The following is a 15032-nucleotide window of genomic DNA, read 5'->3' as shown; positions in this document are numbered from 1 at the left end:
GGGCCATGGTTAAGTGAAATTGTCTTCAGCTCTCATAGTTTAGGGTGGGTAGGATGCAGAGAACGGCAGGGTATGGGAAATGAGGCCAAGAAAGAAACTGTTTCTCAGTAGCCCTGTGGGAGTGTGCTGTAATTCCTGACTTGGCTCCTGAACATCTAGATGAGGAATGCTTTGGAGGATGCTGCAACCCCCCACCACTTCCTTTTCAGTGAAACAAAGGTGTAGGGATTTCATTCTTGCCCTGATGAAATTTTGGGAGTGGCCTGAGGCACATTTTGACTCAGGAGTCTTAAAATCTGGTGACCCCCAGTCTAGACATAACTAGTTAGACCTGCTGGTAATTAAAGTGCTGATATCCTACAGGTTTATCATAACATAGGGAGAGCTGTCAGCATAAGACTTACTTAGACATTCTCCCAAATGGTAATGCTGGTGTAAGGAATATTCCTTGAGTAGAATCAAGAATGTCTCCAAAGATTTTTGCCTGAATCTCTGGTTCTGAAAATAGCAGGTTTCTATCTTCAAAGACACGATAATGAGCTATACACTTAGTAAAATACTTGCAAGCCTTTTCTCTTGGTTCGTTCTCACTTTTGATTTGTTAACAATTTGAAAGGGTGTGAGAGTTGAGTCCTTCTTTGTAATCTGTATACCATAATTTTTTATAAGATTAATTATGCCTGTATGTAGTCTCATGCAATGATGAGAAACTGTAATTTATTTCTTTAAAGCATTCTTTGGGTGGAGATGAGGGAGGAAACACCTGTAAAACAAGAACAATAGATGTCTGATGCACAGGAAGCTATCCTCTAAGCACCCACCAGGCAGGGAGTGACAAATGTGTTTATTTTAAGTTTATTTTGTGTACAACTCAGATAAATGAATTGTGAGACAATATTACGCAGGCTCTTGACCCTGGAAAAAAAAGCCCAAGACCATAACTGCTGTGGTGCATCACTTCCAGGAACTGATCTAGATTTGCACAAATGACAATTTTGCTTTTTGGCTTAAGGATCTCAGATGCAGATAGTAATTTTTCTTTTCCCCCCAGCTCCCGAGAAAATAACTATGTATTAGTAATCGTAGTCTCTCCTTAACCTTATTATATTTAGCAATATAGCTAAATCTATACCAAATTAAATAAAATTAACGTGGTATAAACATGAAGAAAAATGTTATGTGGTTGCACTGTTATTAATTGAGAGGTATTTTCATGAACACATAATAGCATGGTGTCTCATATAACTGTGCTTAGACACGTTTTTACAAGTTGGAATAAACTTGAGCAAGTGTTCAGAGACAACTGGAGGAAAACTAAGTCCCTATGCTAAAATATTGAAATGATGGGAAAAAGTTGTTGAACTACCATTGAATTATTTTGTTAATGCAGGAGAGACAAAATCTCAGCACTATTTATATTTCACATTTCATAACTAGTAAAAGACAATGAGGTAGAAGTAGAACCAGTGTGGGATGATTGCAAAAAAGCCAGTAATGCCCCTTGAGGCTTTTTATACAGAAGGACTTTTTGCCATTTCAAGGATAAATGGTACAGCTAATCTGCTAGTCACTGGAGCAAGAACTGCTGAGTGCTGCCAAAAAGCTGCTGGTTCAGCATGACCAAAATAGGAAATTATGGAAATGATCAAAAAGGCCAGCCCATGCAGACTGGACAACAACAGAAAGCAGAAACCAAATATGGAACTTACTATCACTGGTACTGAAGTTTAAATGAAGCTGAAGTGAATCCATTCCTTTTCAGTTTCCATAAAAAGAGTTTCATGACAGCAGATTAATTTTCAAGACTTTCATCTTCCATATAAATTCATGATATCTTACAGAAAGCTGAGAATTCAACAAATTGAACAGTCACTTTTCCTTTCTTCACTACTATTAATTCCCTGTTATAAATAGTTCCATTAAGTAAAGAAATACTGGTATGAAATTTTGTAACCATGAATGTGGGTGGGTGGGGGGTATGTGTGTTAAAAATTACAAGCTATGAGAAGAGTTTGACTAAATACTATTTGTCTGTATCATGTTGTGCACTGCAGTTAGGTTATTTACAGTATTTTAATAGGTGTTTGGCACAATTACTACCTTAATAGTGCTCAGACTTCTCAAATGTAAGGGCTGTTATGCAAAGCCATTGATAACTACCAGCTGCTACATAAAGCAGCTGGTAAGTACATGTTTGATATGTAACTATAGTATGTAATTGGGAGGAATTAAGTCCTTGAAATGTAGGCTAATGTATTAAACTAATAATTTGGTATGATTTCTTTTCCCCCGCTCCCAAGATATTAAAATAGAAATCAACTTATAATGATTTTGTGACTTGATTTGTTTTTATGTGGTTCTTTTTGCACCTGTAGCATGGCAGGGAGGTGAGACAATTGCATCTGTAATACAGGGGTGATAAAATAGAACTAATTCTGAAAACCATTTCCCTTTTTATTTGCTAGGTGGTTGTGGACACAGCACAGATTGAAAATAAAGAAGCCTATGCTCCTCAGATAAGTTTAGAAGGATCCAGAATTGTGGTGCAAGTTCCATCAACTTGGTAAATAAAAATACTGTATTGTAGATCATGCTAGTAGGTATGGCTGTTTAAGTATATGGGAAGAAATACAATGCAGTACAAATGGATTGGGGAATACTATGATCTACCTTAAATTCCTTTGCCTTGTGCTGATTAAATACCACCACTTCGCAAAGATTGACCAACAGCTGTACTTTCAAAGACTTTCAACAGTCTGTACTGGTGCTCCCTCTGTTGGAGGCAGTGGAAGGGAGGCATGGCTGGTGCACTGCAACATTCCTCTGAAGAGAAGAATGTAAAAGCTGGATGATGAAAGAGGAAGTTAAATATAAATCCAGAAATATTCCTGTTATGCTCCTCCCTGGCAGGTCCCCACAGCTGTTACCACAAGAAGGTCAGGCATCAGATGAGATGAAGACAAGAGCTTTGGCCCTCTTAACTGAGCTGTTCTTTAAGCGCTGTTGTACACCGCAGAACTGTGTTTCGAGAGATGCCATCCCTAGTGGCTTAATTAACTGCCCAGGAAAGCATATTAGAACTAATCCTCATTCTCAGGCGAGGACTTCTCTTTTGAAACAGTAATTTGGAATTAGAATGCTTCCTCTCTTTCTTCAGTGTACTCAGTGTTACGGGTTTTGGTGCAACACAAATCATTCATGTGAATCCTTAGTGAGATAGCCTGTCACTAATGGTACCACTGGCATGTCCAGAAGTACAAGTCAGCCCATAGTCTGTTTATCCAAATTCATCTTTAATTCCTCTGCTGAGTAGAAACTGGCACTTCTGTTCTCTTTATATAAAGTGCTCTATTGTGAAAGAGCGAAAAAACTGCAGAGTGCTCTGAGCCAGGGTTTGTGTGCTCTGGAAGAGCTCCGCGTACTGACACACAGCAACAGCTCCTGTTTACTCTTCTGTGCTGGAGGGCTCATTAAATACTTGACAAATGTGTCAATACATAGATTTAAGTTATTCTGATTTCACCTTAATTCTGTGCCATCGATTGAAAAAATTCAGTATTTCTGCACCTTCACAGCTCAGTAGCATGTTCTACAGCCTATTGGATATGCTGAATCATTTTTCATTCTGACTGTGTCAGGCTGGGTGTTTCTTAGCATTGAACTCCTAGATTGCACTCAAGATGCAAGTGTCATGCACTAGCATTTTTGTTAAGTTTGCTGAGCACTCTTGCTACTTTCTTAAAAATAGTTTTTTTTTGTATTTGTTTTTTCTTACTTCTGTGGTTGAATTATGCCTACTCAGCTAAAGAGATAATCCTGATTTTAAAATGAGCTTAAAATTGGATTAGCTGTATATTCAACAATTAAAAAGAGAAACTGGGACTGCAGGTGCTGTCCTTAGGAGCCCTTGGGTGTTCATGCATTATACTGCCCTACTAGTTGTACCTTTATAGGAGCAGCAGTAGTGTATAAATTAGCCTTTTATTATCTGACTAGCATGGTAAAATTGTTTAATGTGAAATTCAAACCTTTTATTTTTAAATGTTAATCTTAATGATTACAGGTGTTTGAAGGAAGATCCAGCAACAATGTCTTTGCTACAGAGGAGTCTGGATCCAGAGAAGACTTTGGGTCTAGTAGACGTGCTTTATACTGCTGTGTTTGACATACACAGGTGGAAGGAGGGAAGGTACATCTCTTCTTGAGCCTCATGTTTCGCTTTTTCCAGTTTAAACAAAGCCATCATCATTGAAAAGGCTGTACTGTAGAATTCGGATAGCACTAGTTCATCAGAAAGGGAAATCATTTGTCAAACTTCCATGCAAGAAACTGGGACTCTGTATAGGTACCTTGTACCTATTTAACATACAGAGGTTTTCTTTTAAACAGCAGCTTATCCATGTGTATGGAGGTATGTTTCTCTTGCGTTAAAATACATATATATAACATATTTTAAAATAAATACCTCCGTTTAGATTTTGAAGCACAATTAACATTTCTTAAGGAAAGGAGAGTAATAAATGCTATTGCAAATGTTAGTAATAGTTCAAATTCTTACCACAGGAAGAAGCTGATGAATTTAGCAATCTGAGAGAGACCTTTGCTTTTATTTCTTTCACTTTCTATTACCCAAGTGCACATTTTTCTCCAAAATACAAACTCAGTTAAATTTCTTTAGACAACCAATGGGATGTTAGGATAAATGAAGTTTTTTAAGTGGTTTGATAAATGTTTTTGTTGATGCAGGGAGCAAGCTTTGCCTTGTATTCAGATCCAGTTACAGCGTGAAATCTCAGACTTTGGGAATCAAGTTGATATGCCATCTGGAAATGGAAGCAAATCTTCAGGTGGTCTACAGAAGACGTTCTCAAAACTGACTTCACGGTTTACAAAAAAAACTTCCTGCACCAGTACAAGTAATAGTGGAAGTTATTCAATTCCCAATACACCTTCCAAAAATATTTTCGTAAGTTCGAACTCAGAGGAGAAGACTAAAATGCCCACTAACATAGATGCACGGTTACAAAGCATTTTAAACATCGGTAACTTTCCTAGGACCACAGATTCATTACAGTCAATTCAGAGCACAAATAATCAAATAGTGAATGGGTTTCTAGTTGAAAGACGGGACAACTTCTTCAAACCAGATGAAGGAAAGGATGACAAAGGTATGAATTTACCAACTGACCAAGAAATGCAGGATGTTATAGATTTTTTGTCTGGTTTTAACATGGGCAAATCCCAGCAAGCTTCTCCGATGGTGAAAAGAAGGAACTCTGTTGCATCCTCTACAGGAACAGAGCAAAAATCAGGAACAGTACAACAGCAGCCGCAGTCTCTCTCACACACACCACTGCATCCTTCTCAGCAAGGCTTGTCACAGCAACAGCAGTCACAAAAGCAGCAGCAGCAAATGCAGTATTACCAACATTTGCTTCAACCTATTGGACCACAGCAACGTGCACCTACCAAATGGCTGACTAGTTCTTCACAGCAGCCAGCCCAAGCTGTTGGAGCTGGATTGTCTCATATGAACCAGTGGAACAATCCTGGTTTTTCAGATTTAAGCTCTGATTTATACAGTTTGGGTCTTGTGAGCAGCTATATGGACAATATGATGTCAGAGATGTTAGGACAGAAACCACAAGGACCTAGAAACAATACGTGGCCAAATCGTGACCAAACTGATGGAGTGTTTGGGATGCTGGGAGAAATTCTACCTTTTGACCCTGCAGGTGTGTGTCTTTTCTTTATTACTTTTTATAAGAATCCTTTTACAAAGAAAAGAGTACTGTTAGGTATTGCTAGCAATAATTATTTCCTGGTGCTATTTACCAGATGATAAGGTGCTTAAGATGACAAGTTCTGACCTTTCCTATATGGATCACATCAAAGTGTTGAAACAGTTACTTAGAGATAGTGTTCTTCCTATTGTTATTTTTGAAGTTGTTTAAAAGCATTGTTAACTTATGAATGTATGTATTTTGCCTCCCCCCCAAATTATATTTCCTGCTCTTTACCAGTCTTGAACTCCGGAGATACACTTGGATTGCATCTTTTCCATACCCCTGCATTTCAACTTCATTACTATGCAGTTTCATAGAAATCATACTGGTTTCTGCTCTCCAGCTGTTACTGCAGTGAAAAGCTCTGATGTTGAAGGATTAGAGACTAAAGAGCAAGTGCCATGTGGTTTGCCATATGTATTTGAACCACCGATAAATTGTAAATTTATGAGGATTATTGTCAAAGAGGAAGTGAGATAACATTTTATATCCATAAGCAAGTAGCCTGAAAGCTATGGAATTGAATTGATTGTAGAGTCTGCATCGAAGAGGAGATCAATGAATTGTTCTCACACTACTAAGATCAACAGGACAATCTATTCTCTCATAAATATAATTTCTGTTGGCGTGGAACATAGCTACAGAAACTCTGTAGTATGCATTTATTAAAAGTGCCTGGAGAGAGGCAGCACTAGAACTAACAGGAAAACCTTTCATCAAACCACAAATCCTTCTGCTGTCATCTGTGTATATGTGTGATTAAAAAAAAAAAATCCAATCAAATAGATTAGAAAGATAACCTCTCTTCATATAACATGCCAGGTTAAGCTGTGATGTAGGAGGTTTCAATCTAAGCTCTAGCTAGAAAGCTTTAAAAGACACACACACACACTTTCACTTTCAAACTTTCTTAGGATTTTTGTCATGTGAAACAAATAAATATACTTGATAAATATTTTTAGAGTCTGAAAAAGATGACTATTCAGATGAAAAGCTGCTAATGAAGAATTGATAAAATTGATGATTTTTCATGGTCAAAGACTTAAGTACCTACTAAAAATGTATTATGCCATACTTGTATAATCTCTAAGAACTTAATGCTTTATTAGTAGAAGGAAAGTTGATACATCTGTGTTTTTTTAAATTATCTTCACAGGTGAATCTATCTCATAAAAAGCTGTTTATCTGATATGTTTTTACAGAGGTAAAAATCAACACAAGTTGCTATTTTTGAATATAAGAGTAATTTAATACCTAATGCTATCCACAGAAAAAAAAAACCTGCATGCCCTTCAGAACCAATCCTTAGATCTGAGGATGTCTAGCTTCAAATCTCAACTTAAATTGACATAAGTATTTATCAAAGAAAACAAGTGTTAGTGGGAACATTTTGTTTCTGCACAGATGTCAGGTAGCTCTGTCCCGTGCTTACATGATAAAGGATGTGTAGAAACAGTTATCTTTGTTATAGTTTTAATTCGTATGCAACAAAACATTGCAGAGTTCTTTTCTAAGTGTGCTAAATGAAGAAGCTTTTCTTCAAATGCTGAACTGAACATAGGGAAGCAATCACATGAAAGACATCTCGATTTCTGTTTTCCAAGCTGTGCACACTTGGCTGTTCTTCGCTCTTTAAAACTGAGACAAGCAAGCCAGCAGCTGTGTGCTTCGTGTTGTGACTATTACGCATGTAGCTGAGAAATTTTCCGTAAATTCAGTCCAACTGTAAAGCCTTGGAAATTCAATTACACTGTCTCCTAAGAGTATTTTTTAACGCATACATAATTTGTTTTGATTTATTGGGCATTTAAAACACTTTTGCATTAAGGCTTTTGCTGTGTCTGCGCAAGATAGTGCATACTGCTGATTAGGTATTTGGGAAATGAAAAGCATTTTAAGACTTGAAGATTTTTTATTACTATTATTTTAAGGATAACTGCTTTTTTTTTGGTAAATATCAGCCATATTCTGAAATACCATGTAGTCCAGGCTGAGGATGTTTTCAAAATGGTTGTGTAGTCTTTGTAGGAAGTAGCTTCTGGCCTCTGTGTTCTAATGAGATCAATCTGAGCTTCTGATTTCTCAAGAAGCAAGCAGAATCACAGCATAGCTGGAAATCATGTTGCAATCCCAAATCAACGGTAGTAAATTCAAATGTTTTTTCTCTGAGACTGGATAGACGTACAGCTTTTAATTCTGTCAGTGTTTGTTGGTTGGATGTTGGACCGTTCAGTGTATGGTCATGATCTTAGTCGTGAATACTTATCCCTGAAGTATTGGCAAGGGGCAGGTGTATTTCCACCCAAGAATTATTATCTACCATGTACAGCGGTACTTCTCTACTTTTATTAAAACCTGTCCTGTTAGTGTTCCTCACTGCTCCATCAAGAGGCATCAATTGTCTGGCACTTACTATCAGTGAGGGCGCTTACTTTCTCTTGGGGGATGGTCAAGTCTAGAGGATTAAATGAAGGGAGTAAGTGCAGTAGAAATAGCTGAATATCAGCAACTGACTTCCTCATGTGTTTTATTCAGTTGGGTCTGATCCAGAATTTGCCCGCTATGTTGCTGGGGTCAACCAGGCTATGCAACAAAAAAGGCAAGCACAGCATGTTCGTCGTCCAAGCAACACACGTAGCAACTGGCCTCTTCCTGATGATCCTCACAAAACCTGGCCCTTTCCTGAGTATTTCACAGAAAGGTAAGAGATTGGACAGGCTGCTTTTCTTTTTTTTTGGTATTTGGATCTGCATTACAGTGAAGCTTGGGAGAACATGGGAATACAGGGTATTTCTTTCTGATTGCTGCTACATCTGTAAAAGCTGCAGCTCACTGTCACGAGAGAGAAACGGGAGCCCTTACCATGTTGATACTGAAGCACTGACATTTGTTTATGTTCTTCAGAGTAGATTGGGTACTGAGTTTGACTCAAACAGAGGAAATACGGGCTTTATAACAGATTCAAAACGTTCCTATTTCAGTATTGTGAAAACCTTTAAATTGTATTTTTGATGAGGAGTGATGCAATGGAAGTTACAGCACCTGACTGAATTCAGCTTTCCAGATTTTATCCATTACATTACAGCAAGTATGTTAGTAGTACTTAATCTTTTCCAAGTAATAACAATTTATTACGAAGCAAGTGTTTCAAGAACCTCTGTCCGTTTGTCCATATCATGATAGCTGTGAGCCTAAGGCTAACTTAAAACCAGTAGAGCAAGTATGTATTCTAGCTCAGTTTTGCAGTGGAAGAGCCGAGAGCTTAGTGATGGCAAAACTAGTAATCATTTGTTTTCCTTTCCTGACCAGGAGAGACTGTGACAACATTATATTGACTTTAGTAGAATATATGAAGTGACTGTAACAGATAAAGCAGTGATGTGATCATTCAGAAGCAAATACGTAAAAGTATTCATGTTCTGTGTTTTACAAAAAAAAAAAAAAAAAAAAAAAAAAATTATGTTCTGTCATCTGTCACAGAGATTCAGCATAGCTAACCAAAGCATACAGTCGGACCAGGCACCGTAAATACAAGGACTAATACAACTTTTTGTCTTCCAGTGATGTGACAAACAGCTGGTCTGGTACTCAAGGAGACTCCGCCAGCTCAAGTGATGAGACCTCTTCCGCCAATGGAGACAGCTTGTTCTCCATGTTCTCAGGGCCAGACCTTGTTGCTGCTGTAAAGCAGAGAAGGTTAGCAAAATAACCAGGAATACACGTTGCTTCATACGATTCGTGTGTTTTGATAATTCAAGTAGCCATACAAAGGATTTAACTCCTGCCAATTAGATGAAGTCATATGAATGTCAGTGTGCATACTACACTGTTGATATGGATCAGTGTATAATGTGTCTGATCTTAATGCTAGGAATTCACAGACTGAGTTGTTAGCAGCTAAATCTTCATATAAGTATCTGTGCAAATAGCCAGTTGTTGGCTGAAACACTGTATTTAACACTTTCCCTTTCAGTAATGAATTTCTTGCTGCAACAGCTTGTATTTTTACCTGTACTGAGGAAAAACATGCGGTACATATTCTGGGCTGTCAGGTATGACAGACTGAAACTACAGAGTAGTGTATGGTAGTAGCAGATTAATGCAGGTGACTCATTAAGGAAAAAAACAGTAAATGTCACTCTCTTTTTTTGGGGCAGAAAACACAGTAGTGGCGAACAGGAACCTAGTACGCTACCATCGCCACCTCTTCTTTCTGCAGCAGACGACCGTAATCAGGTAAGCAGAAAACGGCTTTGCTTAGTTATTTGCATTTTTCCTGCATGTGTGTTTTGGGCTCATTTTCACTAGGAAAACAATCAGAATAGCATTTGTACCTCCAGATCACTTACCTCAGCTAAATCTCAATTCATTCCCACTCAAGTAGTACTAAATTTTTTTTTTACCAGTTGCCAGATTTAAATATTAAAATCGAAAGTGATTTAACGTTTCCCTTGTAGCAAAAATTGTAATGATAGAGAAAACAAGGTTTCATATTAAGTGAAGAGGTAACACAGACAACTTAAATTGTCTGTGCAGAGAAAACGGAGTATATCACCAGTATCACTTATCTTACTAGACATTTTGACTTACGGCAGGGCTACTATTAGTAAAGCCAAGTGCTTGAAGTAAATAAAGGTTTTTCAAAAGGCAAGTAAAAGAGTGAGTAGTTATATATATATATATATATGCATCAGTTCTATTTTTAAAGATTAATCTTCTGAAATGTTGTTGAGAGGGAATAAGATATATTGTCTCAAAAGCATTTTGGTCAAACAAAACCAACCACAAAACAACAACTGATTTTTTTTATTTTTTTTTTTTTCAGGATAACAAAACCAAAACCTGGCCTCCAAAGGCACCCTGGCAGCATGCGTCCTCTGTCACGAATACACTACCCAGTCAGAGTGCATCTTTGTATCCCATGAGCAGCCCGGTCAGCCAGTGGAGTGACACGATGCAGATCCTCCAGTCACCTGTGTGGGCAGCAGCCAACGACTGCGCTCCAGCAACAGGAATTTCCTCTAGCTTTGCCTATGCGCAGCAACAGCAATCGCAGCAACAGGCTTCCCAGCACAAACAGATGAATAAGGGCTTTAAATCTTTTCCAGTGAAGCACGAACGCAGACCATCTTACCTGCATCAGTACTAAATGCTTTTCATATTGGAAAACGCAGCACAGGGCCAAACAGTCATAAACTACATATCCTTTGTTTCATAACTGTGTATTGGCTAGATCCTGTTTATCTCATTAAATATGGAATTGAGAGGGCTTGGGGGCCGGATGTTGGGGGGAGGATCTACAAACTCTTGAATCTTATTTGCAGTGCTGAGCAATATGGCCAATATGTTTGTTTGATGTACATGGAACAGCCCAAAACTGTGATTTAGAAATGCTTTTAAAAATGTGTATATTGCCTTTACTTTCAAAAGCTTTTTTTAAAACACTGCTGAAGGACTACCATACAAGAAACACTGTATTTTATAGCTATTTTCATATAGATTTATAGTTAAACATCTTACTGAAACACATTGAAGCAAATATATAGTGGTCACTTTGCTCAACACTGTGTTTAAATTTATAACGGACAAGCTGTAAAACCTTTGTATTCTCCATAAATGGCCTTTGGGCAACTTTTTTTTTTTTTTTTAAATGAAGTACAACAGCAGCTTTTCACGTGCCACACAAGTGAGTTCACTATGAAACTGTTGCAGAAACAGTTGCGAAATTGAGTTTTGTGGTAGTTTCCTTACTCTAAGTATAGATCAACCGAACCACTCAAATTTGTGTCACAACTATAATCTGAGCTGCTTAAAGTAGATGGCATCAGTATGGATAACGTGACACTGGTTTTCAAATACATAGATAACTTGTTACCGTTTCATTTGGCCAAAGGCTTTATCCACACAGTGCTCCTTAAATGTGTGAAATTATAGCCTAAAAGACTACTTGCATATATTTAAAGTCTTATTTCAGATGCTACAGTTGATTAAAAAAATAGTAATTAAAAAAATAAAAAAAAAATTGTGAGCTGGCTCAGAAGATACTAGAACTGAAATGTGGGGTAGCAGTTAGCTAAAAGAACATTATTTTTTTTAAAAGGATAAAGTAATTATTTGCAGTCAATATGTGCCATTAAGTGAACCTGTGGAATTGGGAATAATCTTCCAACCAAAGTGGATCTGGGAGTGACTGGTGCTTAAAAAGTGAAGAACAATGGTAAATATATGTATAGCTATCCCACTGTATATTAACTGAGATTACAGAAGATTCTTTATATAGTTAGAGCTTATTTAAATTTTCATATTTCATCTTTGAAAGAGTCTAAAAACCACAATATTTTCTGGTATAAGAGTTTTGACAGTATTAATCTTATTTTTGTATTTTTCTTAAGTCATATCATTCTAATATGTTAACTACTAGTAAAATGGGTTATTAGTTCTAACTACATAATTTTTCAATGAAGAGAAAGCACATTTGTTGTTTTTGTTTTTACAAACTAAGTACATCTATATCTAAAGATACCAAAAAATAAATACATATATATATATAAATAGGTATACACAACACTAAAACTATTAAACATGTGGGTATTTAAGACCCATCCACCTTTTTGTTTGTATGGTGACGGGCTATATTTGCAGGCCCAGATTGTTACCTTTTTGTGCTGTTTGAGGATGCCAATGTTGCCTGTATTTATGATATTGTCACCATGTTTTCTGAAACTTCATACTTACCATGTTTACAAAGATTTGTTTGCTGTACATAGACTTTTTACAGTAATGTGCTTTGCACAATCAGTGTGGCTTGTCTGTAAATTGTTAATGGTCTGTACTACTATAATTTTGAAAACCTTCTGCTGAAAATGTTAGTGGTTATTTAACTTGATGAATGGTTTTGAGTTTACTAAATCTTGTCATTTAGATCTAATATTAAATCCTAAATTTGGTTGTACTTACTGGTTATTCATACTAAGACCAAAATGGAAGTTACTGAAAACACTTAATTTTGAACTTTTCCTAACAAGTGCCAAAAATTACTGCTCTAATTTTTGCAGCTGATTCATATATACAAATGCTGGCAGGTTTCTGGACCTACAGAAGTGAATTGAGGAAACTAAGTTTGTCTGCATTTTGACCACGTAGGTGCTACTATGTCCTTTGCTTCCGATTGTTCTGAACACTGGTAACTTTAAGAATTGTTGCACTTGGCAAATGAGTCTTGCCATTAAATTTCACTTACACTGCCAAGTGCAAGGGTTTGGTGCTTAGTTAACTTACCCTTATTGCAGTGCTTCTTGTGAATAGCTAATGCTTCTGAACTGGAACTGTACATTTTGTATTTTAAAGCTTATGTAAAAGTAAACTATTTGCTTTATTAAAGATATACATTTAATAGGTCATACCTGTTTAAAATATGCACCTTACTGAAAATAAGCAGCACCTTAAACTGTAACTTTGGTTTGTAAACCAAGATTTTACCTTCCTTAATATGGGGTTATTTAGCAGTTTGGAAATTGTCAACTGCCTACTTACTGATGCATAAAAAAAAAAAGGAACTTCATGCACTGTACAATCTGAACCATCTTGGAAGCTATTCTTTTACATAGACTGCACTGAAGTGCATGATTTAGAGAAGGCCTTAGAGTTATCTTTGAACTAGGGCAGAGAAACATTGCTAAAACTTCAAGTTGCTTGTTTCTGGCAAGGTAAATATTTTTGGTGGTAGTGAGTGCAGAGTTGCCTCTTTGTGGTTTGTTTTTTTTTAAATATACCCCTCTCCCAATTTAATTTATGTTAATGGTGCCACAGAAACGCATACTCAGATATACAAGTAAGCTGTCCCCTTGCTGAAGGTAAGTGCTGACAAACACCCACAACACACATAAATCCATTTTGCCAAATTTACTTGTTCACATGTTCACAGAGTCTGTAATACAGAACATTTCAAGCAGGAATGAGAAATCCTGATGCAAGTGGAGCAAAAGCCCAGCTCACTCAATTGGAGGTTACAGCTCGCCCTTCTGCTTAAGTGCTGTCCGCTATGCAACAGCCCTATCTTTCCTATGAAAGTTCCTATTCAACAAAGTTTTAGTGAATGTGTCACATTAATCCAGACTACACTGTTTTACATAGAAAATCTTTTTGTTTAAGCATAATATTTATGGTAAAATATAACAAACCAGGCTATTGCTTACCAATTTGACAGCACCCACCATGGTCATCTAGGAGCTAGAGAGAAACTCAAGGCTTGCCTTCCTCTTACACAACCTGAGTCATGAAACAGTTGCTGCCTCACTGAAGACACAAGTCTTAGAAGAGCAGCACTGCCGGTGCTGTCCCCACCATCATGCTCCTCTCAGAAATATACTACATTTTTCATAGAGAAAATAATGTGACAATTACCTCCTTGAAGCTCTACTTATAATAACAGGAGAAACACCTATTCTAATACTACATAAAGGAACTCCACTCATATTGTTAACGTAGAAGTATGCCTCTTTACCAGCCTTTCAGGACTATGCCTTCTCAGCTCTCGAGGTGGGGCTCTACACCAGTGTTCCTACAGCTTCTCAAACCCATCACGGCGGGTGCGCAGGTGCAGGCCGTCAGTCTGCAGCCTTCTGTGTGTCGGGGGGCGTAGCGTCAGCGATGGTGGCTAAGTAAATGAGGTTTCTGTGCAGGATGTGCTGGTACCTGCGAGAGGAGGAGACGTTACGCGGAAGGACTGGAGGCCGTGACTGCCTGCTGACGGGTGAGTCACCCGGCCTTTAAGCAGCGCTTTGGTGATTTGGCCGACACGGAGGGAGGGAAGCACACCCCCCACCCCCACCCCAACAACGGGTGCCCGCCCCTCAGCCCCCCCGCCCCGTCCCCACTCACTGCACGCAGTCGGTGGCCCGGCCCTTGCTCTGGTACTCCACAATGCAGCGCACCAGCTGGTCGTTCTCCTCCAGCAGCTAGGGCACACACAAACACACACACACAGCGCCGTCAGCGCCCGCTCAGCACCGGCCCCCACCCCCCTCCCCGAGCCCCCCGCGGCCTCCCCCCCTCACCCGCTGCAGCGTCTCCTGGTTCACCTCCGCCTTCCCGCGCAGCCGCTCGGGCACGAAGGCCACCGACATGGCGCCGCCACTGCCCCGCGCAGCGCCTGCCGGGAACGCCGCGGCCCCGCCTCCCCCAGGGCTCCCCTCAGCGCTGCCCCGCCCCGCCCCGCGCCTCCGCCCCAAGGAAAGCCCCGCAGCC

At 38.6% G+C, this 15032-nt stretch overlaps 2 protein-coding genes across 3 annotated transcripts in view; one reads left to right on the top strand and one right to left on the bottom strand.

The window, feature by feature from the left end:
- GARRE1 (granule associated Rac and RHOG effector 1) overlaps positions 1–13184 on the top strand; it is a 53560-nt gene extending 40376 nt beyond the window's left edge. For both annotated transcript variants that reach the window (XM_082770353.1, XM_082770352.1), the window contains 7 exons: positions 2466–2563; positions 4064–4189; positions 4747–5735; positions 8322–8487; positions 9348–9482; positions 9944–10022; positions 10612–13184. In XM_082770353.1, the coding sequence (XP_082626479.1) occupies positions 2466–2563; positions 4064–4189; positions 4747–5735; positions 8322–8487; positions 9348–9482; positions 9944–10022; positions 10612–10935 (1917 nt within the window). In that variant the 3' untranslated portion in view covers positions 10936–13184. The remainder of the gene's footprint in view (positions 1–2465; positions 2564–4063; positions 4190–4746; positions 5736–8321; positions 8488–9347; positions 9483–9943; positions 10023–10611) is intronic.
- A 489-nt stretch (positions 13185–13673) lies between these two features.
- Positions 13674–14953, bottom strand: SS18L2 (SS18 like 2). The gene is made up of 3 exons (XM_082770362.1): positions 14843–14953; positions 14667–14743; positions 13674–14480 (listed from the first exon to the last, which is right to left on the bottom strand). The coding sequence occupies exons 1-3, from the start codon at positions 14909–14911 to the stop codon at positions 14393–14395; spliced, it is 234 nt and encodes a 77-aa protein (XP_082626488.1). The 5' UTR covers positions 14912–14953; the 3' UTR covers positions 13674–14392.
- Between the last annotated feature and the right edge of the window lie 79 nt (positions 14954–15032).

Source organism: Aythya marila (genome assembly GCF_965140915.1).
Source record: "Aythya marila genome assembly, chromosome: 12".
In the NCBI taxonomy this organism is placed as follows: domain Eukaryota; kingdom Metazoa; phylum Chordata; class Aves; order Anseriformes; family Anatidae; genus Aythya; species Aythya marila.
The sequence above is the reverse complement of the archived record's forward strand: the minus strand, read 5'-3'. Positions and strand labels throughout refer to the sequence as shown.